At 41.3% G+C, this 17,579-nt stretch overlaps 2 protein-coding genes across 7 annotated transcripts in view; both read left to right on the forward strand.

Annotated features, from left to right (window-relative positions):
* Positions 1–2,874, forward strand: part of CALHM4 (calcium homeostasis modulator family member 4) — a 29,286-nt gene extending 26,412 nt beyond the window's left edge. For 3 of the 5 annotated variants that reach the window (XM_025382970.1, XM_025382967.1, XM_025382966.1), the window contains one exon: positions 1,840–2,576. In XM_025382970.1, coding sequence (XP_025238755.1) covers positions 1,840–2,226 — 387 coding nt within the window. In that variant the 3' untranslated portion in view covers positions 2,227–2,576. Of the gene's footprint in view, positions 1–1,839 lie in introns of all 5 variants that reach the window. The other 2 variants (XR_003119053.1, XM_025382969.1) reach the window with 2 other exon arrangements.
* An 11,967-nt stretch (positions 2,875–14,841) lies between these two features.
* RWDD1 (RWD domain containing 1) overlaps positions 14,842–17,579 on the forward strand; it is a 29,488-nt gene continuing 26,750 nt past the window's right edge. Inside the window, exon 1 of one of the 2 annotated variants that reach the window (XM_025384469.1) lies at positions 14,842–15,556. In XM_025384469.1, the coding sequence (XP_025240254.1) occupies positions 15,484–15,556 (73 nt within the window). In that variant the 5' untranslated portion in view covers positions 14,842–15,483. The remainder of the gene's footprint in view (positions 15,557–17,579) is intronic. The other variant, XM_025384470.1, reaches the window with a different exon arrangement.

Consider the following 17,579-nt stretch of genomic DNA (forward strand, 5'->3'; position numbering starts at 1 on the left):
AATTTCTTGGCATAACATACAAGGCTTCAACATCTTGCCCTTGACCACTTTTACATGACTCCTACGAGCATGTGAGTCCAAATGTCTTGAGGTTCTGCCAACTATTCATGCTATTTTTCTTTACCTTCTTAGAACTCGCTTTACCTTCTTGCATCTGGTGAACTTCTTTTTAATAATTTAGGCTTTTGCATTATCTTCTCTGGGAAGTATTCCCTGATACTCCTTTCCCTTAAGTGAGTTCATTCCATTGTGCTTCCTCGGGTGCTCTGATTACTCATATCAAAAACTATCCCATTACGTCATATTTCTTGGCTTGCTCATTTGTCTCCCTTTTCAGGCTTAAAAATCACAGAGAAAATGAATGCATCTTTAATTATTCACATCTGCATTCCCCATAACCAAGCATATGTATTACACACGGGGGAAGGTCAACCTGGAGCTCAGTAAATGATTGTTTATAGATTAATGGGCATCTGGGATGGCTTTTCCTCCGCCATGCTGGCCTCTGTTTAGTTAAATGGTAATAAATATCACTTTGTAGGTTTTAACCTCCATAGAGTACAACTATCCCACTGTGCACACACTGGAAACTCCAGGCCTGTTGATAAATCATAAGATGCAGAAGAGGCCTTCAATACCCAGACTGTGACTGCGTACTGCTACCATCCCCAAATATGTGGAACTTACCTCTCTCACTTAACATAAGAAGTGCAAAATATTGAAAACAGTAAAATGAAAAGAAAAAAAAAGATTCTAAGAATAAAAAACAGCCATTTGAGTCTCTTTAAAAGCCAACACTAAATAGTCTCAAAAACTAGTTCATTTTCCTTTTAAAGTATGTTTCAAAGACACATAATGAAACTGGTCAGCAAATGATTATTTGAGGACAAGGGAAATGAAAAGGAAAACAATAATGTACTACATGGCATAGTGACTATGCTATTTATTTTATTTGTCTTTTTTTTTTTTTTTTTTTTTGAGATGGAGTCTCTCTCTGTCACCAGAGCATTCTTATGGCATGATCTGGGTTCAGTGCAACCTCTGCCTTCTGGGTTCAAGCAGTTCTCGTGCCTCAGCCTCCTGAGTGCCTGGAATTACAGGCATGTGCCACCATGCCCGACTAATTTTTGTATTTTTAGTAGAGATAGGATTTCACCATGTTGGCCAGGCTGGTCTCGAACTCCTGGCCTCAAGTGATCCACCTGCCTGAACTCCCAAAGTGCTGAGATTACAAGTATGAGCCACCATACCCAGCCAACTATGCTATTTAGAATACATTTAGATACATGAGTCTGTTCACTGACTTGCTTTTTAGCTGCAAAAGAGGAAAGAGCAACTCAGGAAGAAATATCAATGAACACCTGTTGGTACATCATTGAAGACACCTTAGAAGGTTACTATTATTATGTATCATATCATTTTCATCACCATCATTATCAAATATTTATTAGACACTCAAAGAATGCATAGGCCTGTACCTGAGAGTTGAGAAGTAAGGTTGAACTAAAAGCAAAGAAAGGTATGTATCATATGTAAGGTTAATTGGTGGGTTATAGCATCTGTCACTTCAAGGACTGTATTTAGAATCCATTCCAAGTTAACTGGTCAAATTTCTTTGTAACTCAAAAACCAAATTGAAATGGCTGGGCCTATGCCCTCCATAAGATCTATTTCCAAATCATATCATTAAAACGTTGTTGATATATTAAAGATGGGAAAAGCAAATTTTATGCCCATATTTTAGTTCTTAGGTTTGTAGGAATCCCTCCTCCCATGGCTGTTGCTTGAATATTTGATGTATTGATACTTCCTGTTTCTCTTTTTAATAATGATGTGAAGATGCTGGGTTGGATTTTGATCACCTTGGCAACCATTGCTGTCTTAGTCTCCTGCTGTGTGGCAAGGTGCTGCTCTCCCCTCACCTCTCTGCAACATTGCTACTGGACCAGCCACCTCCAGAATGAGAGAGAACTCTTTGAACAAGCAGCCGAGCAGCACTCTCGGCTCCTCATCATGCACCGCATAAAGCAGCTATTTGGCTTCATTCCCGGGAGTGAAGATGTCAAACACATCCGTATTCCTTCTTGTCAGGACTGGAAAGATATTTCAGTACCCACTCTTTTATGCATGGGTGATGACTTGCGAGGTCACTATAGCTCCCTTGGAAATAGGGTGGATGAGGATAATGAGGAAGACAGATCAAGAGATATTGAATTAAAACCTTGATTACAGCACCTTTCTCAAGTCAGATTGCTTAGCAGATACTTGGCTTTTATGATCAGGGTGTTTCAAAGTAATCTCTTCATCTTTTTCTTTCTCTTCTGATATTTGTTTATGTAAGTCCATCTCAAATATTATTTCTAAAATCAATTTATTAGATGATTGTGCCAATCTCTCATTTTGAAATTTTGCCAATGGTCTGGTAATGCCTAGAGTGGAATGTGAAGTCACGTGGAAATTTGCATCTTAGTTGTGTTACTTAGTAGCTGTGTGAAAATTAATATTTCTGCGTGCTATTTTGTCATCTGCACATTGTAGCTACCTCCTAGAGTTATTATGAGAATTAAACATGAGAATACAAAGTGTTCAGCACAGTGTCTTTCATCAAAATAGATGCCAATAAATGTTACTTTCTCTCTTTTTCTTTTGCATTCCATGTCTTCTATCACTGTATTTCCTGCCTGTATTTTCTGGTTTTATCAGTTTCTACCTTTATATAATATCCAGAACTTTTCGTAGCCTCCGCCTCTTTCTTCAGACCTAAATATCTGACCTTTTGGGAAGCAGGACAGAAACCCCTTTCTAATCCGGTAACATGTGAGGGAGAAGCCCATGCAGGAAGGTCTTGAGTTATCCTACTACAACCTGGGGACAATGATATATTATTGTATCATTATTAGTATCGTGTTATTTGTAGCACCTCTGTACTAGGAGCATTTTTATGGCCACTACATATAAAGTTTCTTCTAGAAAGCTTCTCCACTGTGCTGTACTACAGAGATACCATTTGTACCTTTTCATTACCAAATTGCACCTTTGCCCTCAAAATCCATTTGTGAAACCAAAACTGCAATCTGTACTTGTATATCCATTATCTGTAACTCCAAAAGAGAATAATTTCTGCCTGACGTTGCTCTGCCTGGCTTTACTAAATGCAGCCTACGGTATCTGGACAATTTTCTAATTTATCTCGATTATTTCTGTGATATATAGTGACTCGTGCCTGATTTTTGCTACATTCACTGAAGCAACTTGCTCATTAGCAAAAACAAGCTATCTGAGGGCTTCTATTTATCTCTTTAGTCAAAACAATACTTACAGGACAGTGGACCAACTGCCAATATTCAATCCAGTTTTCAAGATTCACTTTCAAGGAGACCAAGGAACTTGACTATACTATCTAAAATGCAATCAATTACTTGGTAATCTACTTTTACACAATTATGGAAGGTTCTATTTTGTATAAAGTTCTGGGTCCTTGAACTTAAGAAGAAGAAGCAGAAAATGATTTTTAAAGAAATTGAAATGTTTTCAGGTTTTGTTTTGTATTCCAACAAGAGACTGCATATTGTAGTTCTTTGCTGGGAGAATTGTCCTGCCCTCACCATTACTCATCTGTCATCTGACCTAGGAAAAATCAGTCCATCTCCCCGGGGCCTGGATTTTTTTATCTATTCAATAAAAAGGGATGATAATGTTTTACCTCTTGGAAGAAAATAACTGAAATAAATAAGTGCTTAAGGTCTCTTTTACACCAAGTATGATTTTTATGTTTATGTTTATGTATATACAGGTCAACATGCACACAGCTTTCTGAAATGGTAGTAGACCCAGGTTACTTCTCTTGGAAGGAAAATATCCCCAACTCTGAATCTGAGCTTTCTCTGAAGACATTTACTGGCATTCCACTTTTAAAAGAATGTCAATGTACTGACCTTTTTCAAGTCATCAAGGAAAGCCATGACATTACATGAAGGATGTTAAAAATACAAATAGAAGTATGTTGTGGAAGGCAACTAGGGTTCTAGTTTCACTCTGATACAAATGAGCTGTGTAAATATGGAATGTCACTTCCATTTTGTTCCCTAAGGTCTGCTCCAGTTCTAATGCTCCAGTTCTAAAATTCTGTTTCTATATACCTGATAATTTTTTATATCCCTCTGTATTGGAACATACTAGTTAAATGGACACTTTCAACCATGCTCAGAATTAATTTATTAGTTGTCAGGAACTATACCACAGTAAAGACTCTTCAATAAGATTTTCGGTTAACAACAAAATCAAAGAATATTTGAAGTTATAGCATTACATCATCAGAAAGAAGATTAATAGTTGTTTATACCCTAATACCAGGAAACTATATCCACTAGCTTCTGAAGCCCTTTCTACATCAAACTCTTTTAGTGCATGATATAAAAATTTTATATTTTGAGCCAGTTAATCATGATCTTCTCCTATAACTTTCTGGCAAAGGATTCTAAGTATTCGTTGGCTCTTCTACATGGCTTCAGAGTGATTTATAGCATCTATGTGAACACTTAAAAGGTAGTACATACCCCTGGGATTTCATCATACAGTACATTATCTCAGATCAAATAAATTGAATTTTTAGTATTTTGGCGGGGGGGGGGGGCGGGCTATGGTCTATAGCATTTTTTGTTCCACAGCTAGTTAAATGAAACTTTTTCATTATGAACATGGTACTCCTTCCCCTTCATGCTTAATGGATTTATGTAATTATAAAACATATAATTAAAGTAATTATGTGCTAATACGACTTTATATTTTGCTACCAAATGCCTTTGGCTACTACATCAAACCTGGAGCTTGACATATATAAACCTGTTCCTTTCTTAATTTCATTAGCTCCTCCACAGTGCCACCATGACCTAAGTTGCCTCCTTCCCAGGAGACAAATACAAACCAATGTGTAGATGTGTTTTACTCAACTTTCTTTGTTTTCCAAAGCTGAATTGTAGCACCTAATTTATATTCTGTCCTTCTCTGTGTCTCTTTTCTCTGTTCTCAGTCTTCCATTCATTTTCTGTACAAATTCTAATGCATGATTGTAATAAACAACAGTGAGATTTTACTAGTTGTTTTCTTGCATTTGGTTTGTAGCACAAAGGGAAATCACATTAATCCTATAAAACTTTGAAGTATCATGGCCAACCAAAGGCCTTCTGAATGCAAGACTAGGTAGGTCTTTGCTATCTCGAAAACATAAGGTGTGGAAATACAACTTTAACTTCTAAATAGAGTCTATGGAAAATTAGTACCAGTCAATAAAGAACAGATACTGGCAGGCTGAGGAGCATAGACAGCTACACAACCGGCTTCTTCAGCTGGGGGGCGTAAATCCATAAATGTGATGTCTGGACCGAAGAGCAATGAATACAGAGAGGCAAACTGTATTATTCCTGACCTGAATTATTTTTCTGCACTAACAACCAAGTATGATTAAGCTTCTGTAATTTCAGTATACCGGAATTTCAGGAACAAAACAAAAAGCATGCATTTCAAGTATGGTTTCCTCTTCTGCCACCTAGTGGTCAAAACAGGTATCTGCGCCATTTGTGGTGATGGCAGTAGCAGTAAAAATAATATGTAGTGCTCACTGTATGCCAGTTACTTTCAACAAATTATCCTAGTTACACCTTTCGACACAGTGACAAATAGTCACCTATTGACAGTAAGTTGCTGAAATGACATTAAATAACATTAATTCTTTATTAATTCATTGAGTAATTAAGATACAGAGAAATAATTGAGATACAGAGAAATTAAGCAATGTGCCAAGGGTCACGTAAGAGTTGAAGCCAGAATCCAGCCCTGGATCCTGCACTCTGCAGCACTGTGCTGGAATACAGCAGTGAGGTATGTTATCAATCTTCCAAGGCCTTGTAGGTGTTAGGAGGATATTCCTAATACTTCTGTCAATGAATAACTGAAACATCCTGGGCTCTGTGTGTTGCCATATCACATAAGCCGCTCTCTTTCCACCTAAATCATACCTGCAAACATCAGGGCCCACTTTCAAGGCACTAAGCTTCTTAGCAAAGTCACCTGTCCACTCTCACTGGGACATCACATTGGACCCGATCTCCCCAACAGCCAGTGGCAATGATTCTATTCGCTGCAGACTAACCACACACCTGTTCTGGAGTCTCAAGTGTTCTCTTTCTCATGCATGGCATAGGCATGGCACTACTGTAATCTGTCCATTTATTTTGGGTAGGCCATAGTTACGAAGTGTCAAAACAGGGATCAGGAAAACACCATCTCCTATCCTTTATGTTGTCTTGCACAAGTCAATCTCTCTGGGACTTCAATTTTCCCCTCTACGAGAAAGGAGAGGGTGATTAAATTGGAAAGGTGGTTGATTAAACCATTTTGAATCACAGACCCCTTTGAAGAGCCATTCTGGGGAAGCTTTTTTGAGGACATATCCAGTGCATACACACAGACACCAGCTCACATACCTCAGAGTTCTCAATACTGTCGTAGGCTAAATAATGGCTCCCTGAGGATGTCCGTATCCCTGGAACCTGTGAATGTGACTCAATATGGCAAAAGAGACTTTGCAGATGGATCAAGGTAAGGATTTTGAGATGTGGAGATATAATCCTGGATTATCTATGTGGGCCCAATGTAATCACGAGGGTGCTTATAAAAGGGTTGCAGGAGGAATCCGAGTCAGAGGGAAGGCAAAGTGACAACAGAAAAGGAGTGTCAAAAAGTGTCAGAGTTATGCAGCCTGAGGAACACTCGATCAGCCATGGCTAGCTTTGAAGATAAGGGGGTCATGAGCTAAGGAATGTGGGCAGTCCCTAGAAACTGAAAAAATCCAGGAAATGGACTCTCTCCAAGAGCCTCCAGAAGGAACACAGCTCTGCTGACACCTTGCTTTTAGCCCACTGAGATCTGTGTCTGACCTGTGCCAGAAGAGTAGTAACTATATACTGTTCTTTTAGTTACAGAACTATAAAGTAATACATTTGCAGTGTTTTAAACCACTAAATTTGTCGTAATTTGTTACAGTGGCAATAGGAAGCTAATATACAAACCAATACACTTCAGGAAGAACCCACAAGCCTGTTGAATGAGACTCCCTGGATTAAGACCTCTAGGTCATTTCTAACACAAGCAAACTGATTCTATATGTGCTGACATTCTGCCTTGGGCAAAACTATTGCTCCTGGAAAACAAATATATCTATAATATAACATTTTATGAATACAATTCAATGTGCTCTAATATTTTAAAGTGTCCTAAAGTGCAGAAAGACCTGAATATAAACTTTATATGCATTTATAGATGTTTTACCTTAAGCTGCAAATAACATTTAAATATATTTTTCTTCTGTAGTTGCCAGTTAGTGGCATCAACAGATTTACTATAAATTATTTCATAATGTCGACATATGTTGGCATTTGAAATGTGAGAAAGCAAATGCCAAAGCACAATCAATCAATCTCTGGATCTACATGGTGTTTTGATTTCACAAATTTCATAAATCAGTAATAGGTCGCCTATTATTGATAAGTTTATGCCTGCCATCATTCTTTCATGTTGAAATAACTTGAATTTGGAAAAGCTGCCTGCAAAATAAGCATCTTTAGTCCAATGATGATTTAATAGATCCTATGCTGTCCTGTGAGACAGGTTTATATTGCATGGGGAAGATAATGCAAAAAGCAAAATTCATCCAAGTTATTACCGGCAGAGCTAGAATAATAACTTAATAGGCAATTCAGTACTGCCCGCCATCAGGGAGCCTGATGTTTTGAGCTCCTTCTGGGAAATTGTCTGGGGCTCACTGGCATGGGGTGCCCTGAGCCAGACCAGACTGCGGGGACTCGTTTCTTCCCTTCCCCACATCCCTGCACTCTTCAATCCTCTTCCCACAGTGTGGCATGCCAGGGGTAAGTGCCAACTCCCACATGCAGCCCTGGAGCCAGTGAGGTGGTGGCAGCAGCAGGTCCTTTCCTTGGTGTGCCGCTGCACTGGGCCCAGGGTGGTCTCCACTGTGTGCCGTGGATCAGGCCATCCTCTGGGGTGGTGTGCCTACTACCAGTGCTCTGATGGCTTTGAGGGGTCTTAGATTGCTGTCCTTTCTGGCTTCAGATCAGTGTGGTGAATCTGTGTTCTCTCGGGTTGGTCAAAGACATTCCCTGCACTGGAATGGAACTATTTATCTGGCACCACCCCTAGGACCTTCTCCCGTCTTCCCACTTGGTGGCCAAGTGTAGAAGGTGGGGTGCAGTGATATTAAAAGAGACACTGTTTTAGGAATGTAGTGATTATGGCCTAAGGCATTCAAGAAAAGACATAGTTGGAAGATGTGTAGTAAATTTAACTGACTAGAAAATAACCATTCCCATTTTCCTGCATACTTTGGGTAAAATTTCCATTTGTGGTCATCAATAAAGAACATTTTTTCAGAAAGACTTTGGAAGCCAGTATTCAGGAGCAGCAGGATGAATGATGCAGCTTAATGAGTAATGATGTGACCAGCATTACAAAATAAGGTGTACAAAATACTGCAGAGGCAAGAAGAACGATTTTGTTTTGCTAGAAATGACAATTAGCCATGGGATTATGTGTAGCAGCACTGCTTTTTTTTTTCTTCTAAATCATGGTGAGAGATATGAAATTAGACAGCAGTGCATTTGACAATAAAGAACATGAAGAGATGGCTTTTCTTCCTGAATAGGAAAAGATGGTGCCTGGACACCATGGAGAATCTTCACACAAACAGATTAAACAAAAAGAAATGTATATGCATTGTCACAGGATCCTTCAGGTGCTGCTTTACCGGCTGGACACCTCTGTGGCCAGTGGTACCTCTACTTGAGTTTTGCTTGTTCCTGCTGGGCTCGTTCAGCCCACTTGGCCCAGCAGGCCGTGCTCGCTTGCGCTACCGGCCCAGATCCTATGCCTGCCCAGAGGGAAACAGGTGTGGAGCGGCAAAGGGTGTGTGAGTGAGCAAGTACGGGGTCCGGCCACTGTACACAGCAAGCATACCAGCTGCTGCAGCAGGGCGGGTAGCTCCTGGCACCGTCACCATGCGAGACTGTGGCTGGACCAGACATACCGCAAGCAGCTTCCACTGTGGAAACCAGCGTCTGGATGAGTCGAATGCGGTGGCACCCCAAAACGCAGAGATTCCAGGAACCACAGAGCTCCAAAGAGGGTATTACAATGTGTCACAGCCCTGGCTCAAGGAGCCCCGAGGTCTGGGCTTCCAGAATGGCCACAGCTCTTCTCTCCCTCTTGTCACCTGCAGTGTGGGCAGCAGGGATAGGGGGCATGTTTTGAGGGAGTGTGTTTCAGCCCGTTTGTGTTACAGGTCTTTCAGTCTTACCACCCTACTCTGGCCCGGCCCTGCGGCTGCTTCCCGTCATGTGGGGCAGCTGCCCAGCCCTAGCAGAAGGTGGGAGGACTACAGTGTTAAAGCTCTGGCTTGGGGAATCCCAAGATCTAGGCCCCTGGAAGGGTTGCCCCTCTTCGTTTCTGCAGTCTGGGGGCATATCACCGCCCACAGCCCGGCAAGCAGGCCAGGAACATGTCACAGCCCCTTTAGCTCCCGACTGCTGTTCAGCAAGGACCAGAAAAGTGTTACAGCTCCTTTTGCTCCTGCTGTTCAGCAGGTCCTGAGCTCTTGTCCTTCATCCAGACAGAATGAGGTTATGCAGAAAACTGGAGGGTGAGCAAGGCAGAGAAGAGCTTTATTGGGTGACAGAACAGCGCTCAGCGAAGAGGACACCCAAAGTGTGTGGCTACCATCCGCAGGCAGGTAGTAGCCATGAGTGTCTAAGCTGGCCTGAGTCCAGCGGCTTTTATGGGCTCAGAATGCAGGAAGTGCATGCTGATCGGTCCATGGGTGGGCTGAGAAAAAGCACCACTTAATTGGTCCAAAGGTATCAAGGAAAATCTCACTCCAGGTTAGAGACTTCACCTGGAACTGATAGCCCAGCCCCTAGGCTTCAGGCTGTCCCTGGCTTGAAGATGGAGTTTCACTGGGGACCTGCCCCTTCCCACCTAGGAACCTGTCTACTTCCCGCTGCCATCAGTAATTCTCTATTATTTATTCCAAATCTTCATCAATAAGTCATTATATCTTACAAGGGCCCATGAATTTTAAAAATACATTTTTAAATACAATTATATAAGATTGTTTATAGAGACAGGGACTGTACAAAAACATTTTGCCACCAGGACACTACATACCTTAGGGGTAACCCCAACTCAACCCTTCACTGTATTTTCTCAAAGGAAGCCAAAGAATTGATGACTTACATTTAAATTTTTCATTTTAATTCTCATGTTTTTTCTATACATTTAAAGTCATTTATATTGCATTTCACTAACCCTATCTTCTATCTCTTTTGCTCCTTTGTTTTCTTCTCCCCATGTCTCAATCCTTTTCACATCCAAAGCAAAGGTAGGGGTTTGTGGAGAGTGGTGAAGAGGGAGAGGAAAAGAGGAAGAGGAGGAAAGTCAAAGAACATCAAAATGGTTATTACTAGGGTAGGAGGAAAGGAACATGTACAAACTTTATTTCTTGTCTTCCCACCTTATACTTTGTTCTTACATGCGAGGCAATGCTGGAAGTGTAGCTCACTTAGACCTAGCGTTGTCCCTGCTTTGTTGTTACCCAGAATTGAGGCCCCTATATGTTATATAGTTCAAGAACATTAGCATCAAGGCTGTTAGGAGAAAAACAACTCCATGCATAAATACTACTTGTATGAGTTCATTTTCACACTGCTATAAAAAAAAAACTACCTGAGACTGGGAAATTCATAACTAGGTTTAATTGACTCACAGTTCCGCATGGCTTGGGAGGCTTCAGGAAACTCACAATCATGGCGGAAGGCAAAGGGGAAGCAAGGCACGTATTACATGGTGGGGAGAGAGAGAGTGGTGAGGGGTGGGGGAAGTGCCACACTTTTAATCCATCAGATTTCACTGGAACTCACTATCATGAGAAGAGCAAGGGGATGTTCACTCCCATGATTCAATCACCTCCCACCAGGCCCCTCCCCTGACACATGGGGATTACAATTCAAGATGGGAATTGGGTGGGGACTCAGAGCCAAACCATACCACTACTCCTTTAGCCAAGGCACCTTGGGTCAGAGAAGTTAACTGCTACCTCTGAAGTCTACACAAAATTGACTGCAATATAAACATGATCTTGAGAATCATACGCTCTTACATCTGGAAGGAATTTCATAGATTGTTTTACCCAACTCCCTCGTTTTATAGATGGGGAAGCTCTTAGATCCAGAGAGATTGTTTCTTACCCAAATTTATATGACAAATTCATTGTAAAGACCTGTAACCTAGCCTTATAATCCCCCAGTCCAGTGTTTTTAGAACTGTACCATGTTACCAGTCTTTTGGATTCATTCATTCACTCAAGAGTTAATATTTTCTGAGTGCCTAGTCTGTTTAGGTACTGCCTTACGTGCCAAAATACAATAGTAAACAAAATTTGTACCCTCATGGAACTTACATTCTACTAGAGGGAGAAAGAGTATGAACATAATAAATAGTGTAATTTTAAAGTAGCATGGGAAAAATAAAATGAGTTAAAGAGGATAGGTAGTGCTAGGAGGGTTGTGATTTTAAGTAGGGTGGTCTAGTTGGGGTAACCCCATTTAGAAAGTGACCTTTGAGGAAAGACTTGAAGGAAGTGAGGGGGTGACACATATGGGTATGGGAGGAACAGCATTCCAGACAGAGGGAACAGCAAGTGCAAAGACCTTAGGAGGAAATCCTGCCTTGCATGCTTGAGGAACAGCAAAGAGGCTAGTATGGCTGGAGTAATGGAATAGAAGAAGAGAGACCTGAGTGACACACTCAGCCGCCTCACCATGTGATGGCCTGTGCTACCTCAGTACTCTGCAGAGTCCCCACATGCAAGAAGGTCCCACCAAATGTCCCCCTTGACCTTGGAATTCCAATACTCCAGAACTGTAAGAAATAAAATTACCCAGTTTCGGGTATTCTGTTATAAGCTTAGTCCAGAAAATGGACTAAGACACAGAAAGAAGAGCTGTGAGGATGAGGATCAGGAAGCCAGATTCTAGGACCTATATTATAAATACATGGTTTTAATCTGAGATGAGGATGGGGCAGTTATGAGCAAAGGAGTGATATGGACTGGTTTACATTGTAACAGAACCACTCTGGCTTCTGTGTTGACTCAGAGTAGATTGTAGGCCAGGGAACTGAGTTAGGCTGGAAAGTATTACTAAGATTCACTACCCTTGAAGAGATATCTACTCAGAGCACACAAAACTAAAATTTTATATGGCTCTTTGTGCTTGTGACTGGTAAAGTCTTTGAGATACCTGAGTAAATGAAACATTAGCCACATGAACTGTTTAATAATTAAAATTAAGCATGAAATAGGGAATTCTCAACACTGAGCTTCTGATAGTGTGATTGCTAGAAAACTCACAGGCACAGAAAAGTAAAAATAAACATCAAAATAATTTTTAAAGGCTTATAGTATTAGTAAAGAGCAACTACTAATTTGTATTACCTGCAGAAGAAACTAAGAAGAATACAAATAAGATGAATCTCTTAGGGACATACTTCATTAGCAATAAAGATGAACAGCAATGCTTTATAAGATGATATATGAATTTAATTATCAGGAAATAATGTTGATATGGAGTTTACAAACATGCTTATAATTATTTCATGTCATCTGAATTATCTTATAAGCTTACGTATCTTGCAAATGACTAAGGCTGAGTTTATTACTTCTGGTTCCAGATCCTATGATGGCTATCATAGTCAGTTCTCACGCTGCAATGAAGAAATAACTGAGACTGGGTAATTTATAAAGGAAAGACTTTTAATTGACTCATAGTTCTGCATGGATGAGAAGGCCTCAGGAAACTTATAATCATGGCAGAAGAGGAAGCAAACACACCTTTTTTTTTTCACATGGCTGCAGGAAGAAGACCGAGTGCCCAGGGAAGAAGGAAGCCCCTTATAAAACCATCAGATCTCGTAAGAACTCACTATCACAAGGGCAGGATGGGAAGAATCGGCCCCGTGATTCAATTATCTCCACCTAGTCCCTCCTGTGACACGTGGGGATTATGGGAACTACAATTCAAGATGACATTCAGGTGGGGACACGGCCAAACCATATCAATGGCTCACACCGTTTGCCTACCTGCAGAGCTTAAAACACACTTGGTCTATAACATCTTTAACTACCAATTAAAAACGAAACACTAAAAGAAAGTCAATTTGCCTCATGAGAATTTTCCACAATTTCAGTTAAGGGACTTGCTGTGTTCTGTTAAGCATGTGTTATGGTCAAAATGAAATTAGAGATCCACTAAAAAATGCTTAATAATGCATATGTAGGTATGACAAAGATTTGCAGATGTGTTTCCTTGATTACGAGAGCCATCTCCAGTATCAAAGTAACACTCTTGAGCATTCTGAAGCATGTAGGGTTTATTTACAGTGATACATAAGGTTTGAAAAGGATGCTTTACCAAAAGTTTTGTTAATGAAATAGGAATGCAAATAAAGAGGTACTACATTTACTAGATTGCAATTGGCAACCAAAAGTAACCTTTTTCTAACGTAAACCTTGTTATGTTTGTTGCTTTGCTGCATCTCATTTCTTTTGGTAGGTTGTTTTTATTGTTCTGTTAGGAGAAAAAACTTAATTTTGCTTGATTTTCTTTGATCTAGGAGTCATTTAAAGATGTAATGCCATCTTCTTTGCCAAATTTGATTCTGTCTTCCTCACTTATTTCGGAAACAGAACTTCATCTTTCCAGTTCTTGTAGCCAAAAATCAGCCTTGACACCCCCCTTAGGACTTATGCACTAGCTGTTGCCTCTGGCAGCTCTTTCCTTATAACAAATCATTATAATTCCTCTGAACTGAAGCGATCCAAAAAAAAAATGAGAAACTTATAATTGCAAAGTTACTTTATGTATTTTATTTGATTCTTATCATAGTTAGGAGACTCCACTCTTTTCCTTAAAGTTTAAAAGAACGCCTGAAATCAACCCTTAATACCGTAAACACATAATGAGTACCAAAGCGTTCCTCTGTCATAGGTAAGCAGCACTCCTCAATAAAAGATCAAGGTGCCTTCTGGTCCATGGGACATCACCATTTCAACAAGAGAAAACTTCAGAGGCTTCATTAGGAAGCTTTCGTTTAAAAAGTGTTCCTCCCACTATACAAGTGAAACCAGCTTTAATACAGAGAAATCAACACAAAGAGAAATAAAGTGGGGAACAGCTTTTGAGTATTTTCTTAAAATTTTCCATTTTTTCGACTTTGCACAATATTATAATAAAGGAACATGGGATCCTTTATTATTGTTACCACAGTTGTTTAATATTCTTTTCATAAAGTTAACCATGTTTATTTAGCCATTTTCTTAGCTTTTGCCATCATGGCACTTTGAAAATTTTCTTTGTAATTGCTGCAATGACCTTGGAGATCACAGATGCATGCTACTTGCTCAAGTTTATTCTTGGAAGTGGTATTACCAAATTAAAGGTTCTCAATATTTCTTGGGGTACTGCAATTTTTAATTGCATATTAAAACTGTTATTACTGAGATCGACATTCCTCTCACCAATTCACAAATACACAGTCACGGACATCTTGAGATCTATAAAACGTCAACCCGCGTTCATTTCACAAATTCACAAGTTAAACCTAAAGATCTGAACCGAGAAGCCGGACCTAGGGTCTATTTCTCCCCCCCGGATCCACCCCGACTTATTAAGCAGTTAGGCCGACCCTTCCGTGCTCATTCAAGGCAGTGCAGAGCTTTTGTTCCCCCGCCCAGAGGAATCTACCCTGGTCCCAGCCCCTCGTCCAACTCCCGTGGGACGCCACGCAATACGGAGTTCAAGAAACGCAGAAATCTCCTGACCCCCACTAGTCCACACTAGGTAGCAAGACCGCAGCACCTACGCCACAGGGTCAAATGGGAAACCAGAAAAGGTGAAGGCACCCGATGCCCGTCGCCCAGTCTCGGCCACCAGCGACGCTATCTTTCCCTGGCGCACGATGCCGGCCTTTCAGCCCAGACTCATCGAGCGAGGATGCCGCGCTGAGAAGCTTCTAAGGCTCAGGGCCTGCAAAGCCCAGCAGCCGGCTGTAGGTGTCCTTAGCAAATGCCAGACCGCGCGCACCGTCCCAGCAAGTCCCGAGCGAGTGTGGGACAGGCAGCAAATCAGTGCCCCCTGGCCAGGCAGAACTAGTCGAACTTGGAAGTAGCGAGCAGGCGGAGGCCGGCGCTTAACTGTAGCTAAGCAGGCCGGGTCTGGCTTTGGGCCCTGGGCCTTCCAGCCGGGGACTCTGCGCCTGCGCCCGCCTGGCCGCCGCCCGCTCTCCCGGCGCTGCAGCTGTCTGGGCTGCCGCGCGCCGCCTAGGTGTCTGGGCAATCCATGGGCAAGAGCAAGGGCCACGATGACAGATTACGGCGAGGAGCAGCGCAACGAGCTGGAGGCTCTGGAGTCCATCTACCCTGACTCCTTCACAGGTGACTTCCGCGGCCGCAAGCCTGCAGCCGCCCCAAGGTGGAGGGGGACGGGCAGGAGCCGCCGCAGCTCTGGGCCTCCTAGGCTGGGGTGGAGAAGGGGACCGTGAGGCCGCGCGGCAACCTTGCCCTCCACTCTTCTCAAGTTCTTCAGTCACTTACCAGCAACCCAGTGACTTTTTCCCCCTTCTCTGCTTGTCCCTGAAATCTAAAAGTCCGGGTGATGCTGGAAGGTGTCAGGCCTGAAAATTGAGTCGGGGTTACTTTGGTTTCTGTGTAACCTACAGCAACCTGAGATTTATAATACATTAAGAGAAAAGATACTCCAAGTGAGATTCGTTTTTCCACAGCTGCAAGGATGTTAGTTTTCACATTTTCACCTTTATTAAGGTAGAAACTGTTTTTCATACGATGCTGTTTTAGTTTATGGGATTCAGAGTACTGTTCTCAGTTACTCAGATAGGTTTTGAGAGTAGTATAGTCCCTGAAGTCTGTCGGGTTTCTTTTCTTACGGAAAAAAAAAAAAAAAAAAAAAAATCTAGCATTCAGCAGAATGCCTAATGGATAATGTGGCCCAAATTTTCGTTCCGCTATAAATTCATAGGTTGTTAGATTGGAAGGGAGGTTAGACATCATCTAGCCTGGGGATCCTGCTACAAGCCAAGGTCTTGGGGGCTCGGGAAAGCTAAGTGGCTTGCTCTGGACTGTCCGCCAGCGAGTTAGCGACAGGGCTGGTACTAAGAGTTACGTCCGGAACGCTTGCCTGTTCTTTCACCTTCCAGACATACAGGACTTGGGATTCAGCTCCAGCTGAGATTGGGGAGAGCAGAAGATTACTTGATAGGTTGGGCTAATGTAAAATATTGTAATGAGAAGTTCATTAGGTATGATTTAGAGGATGAGATTTCTCTATTAAGCCATGCTTCGGATGATTATAAAAATGCTACATAACTATATCAATATGGCTCCTCTGAGATTTGAGAAGTGGCCAAATAAAGCCAATATGAGTGAGTAGAAACTAGGTGTGTGCATTTACATTCGCCATCCTTTCCTTTGAGTGTTGCCTATGGTTGATAGTCAGAATTTATTGTGGAAGGTATATTACTTTAACTCATAAACTCCAACCCCTCCCCCTTTCATCGTTTAGCTTAGTTTTCTTGGTTCCACCTTTTGATCACTGCTTGCAATGGTAGCAAATTTTGTTCTGCTTTGCCAACAGGCAGATGTCTCTCAGCTATCCCTGTATAGCTCCAGTCCTGTTCATGTTCTCTCTCACCAGCAGTACATCTGTGCTGTGAGGATGTTAAGGGGATGAGTGAAGAGGGGTTTGAGAGTGTCATTAACTGGGTGAGTGTGTATGGAGTCTGGCTCCCTTCTCTATCCTTGCTTATATGTCTGTGTCTAAAATAGAATATAGGGTCAGTTGTTGGATATATTCTTAATCATGTTTGGTCATTTCCAGAACTTTGGAAACATAACAGATATGAACACTGTAGGCGGAGTCAAGAAAGCAGGATATGCTATTCTTTTCATTTCTTTGGACATAAGCTATCCCTCACTAAATCCTATGCATATAAGCATTTATAAAACTGATACCTTTTTTTTGTTTTTAACCCTGAAATAATCTTGTGGGTATTTCAAATTGTACTAGGCCCTGACAGCTCTGGTATAGTTCACTATGTGAAATTCTTATCAGATGCCCAAGTGCTTGAGGATTCTGAGCCAGGGTAATAAAAGACAATTGATGAATCTTTTGATGCATTCAGGTATTCTGCACTATCAGATAAGCCATCTGTCTGTAACTCCTGTCAACAGTTCTACAAACTTTGCAATAAATAAATTAAAATGAGATGTCTTTATTTATAGTTCTTAGGGAACGTTGCCTTCCTAGTGATCAAGTTCTTTATGAAACCTCTTGGGGAAAAGGCAGAGGATTTTGAAATAAAATGTTTCCATGTCTGATCTTTTAAAATCTTGGAGATTTGCAAGATTTGCTGTTTTAAAGCCTTCTTTTGTATTTATGATT

This window comes from Theropithecus gelada, chromosome 4 (assembly GCF_003255815.1).
Source record: "Theropithecus gelada isolate Dixy chromosome 4, Tgel_1.0, whole genome shotgun sequence".
In the NCBI taxonomy this organism is placed as follows: Eukaryota; Metazoa; Chordata; class Mammalia; order Primates; family Cercopithecidae; genus Theropithecus; species Theropithecus gelada.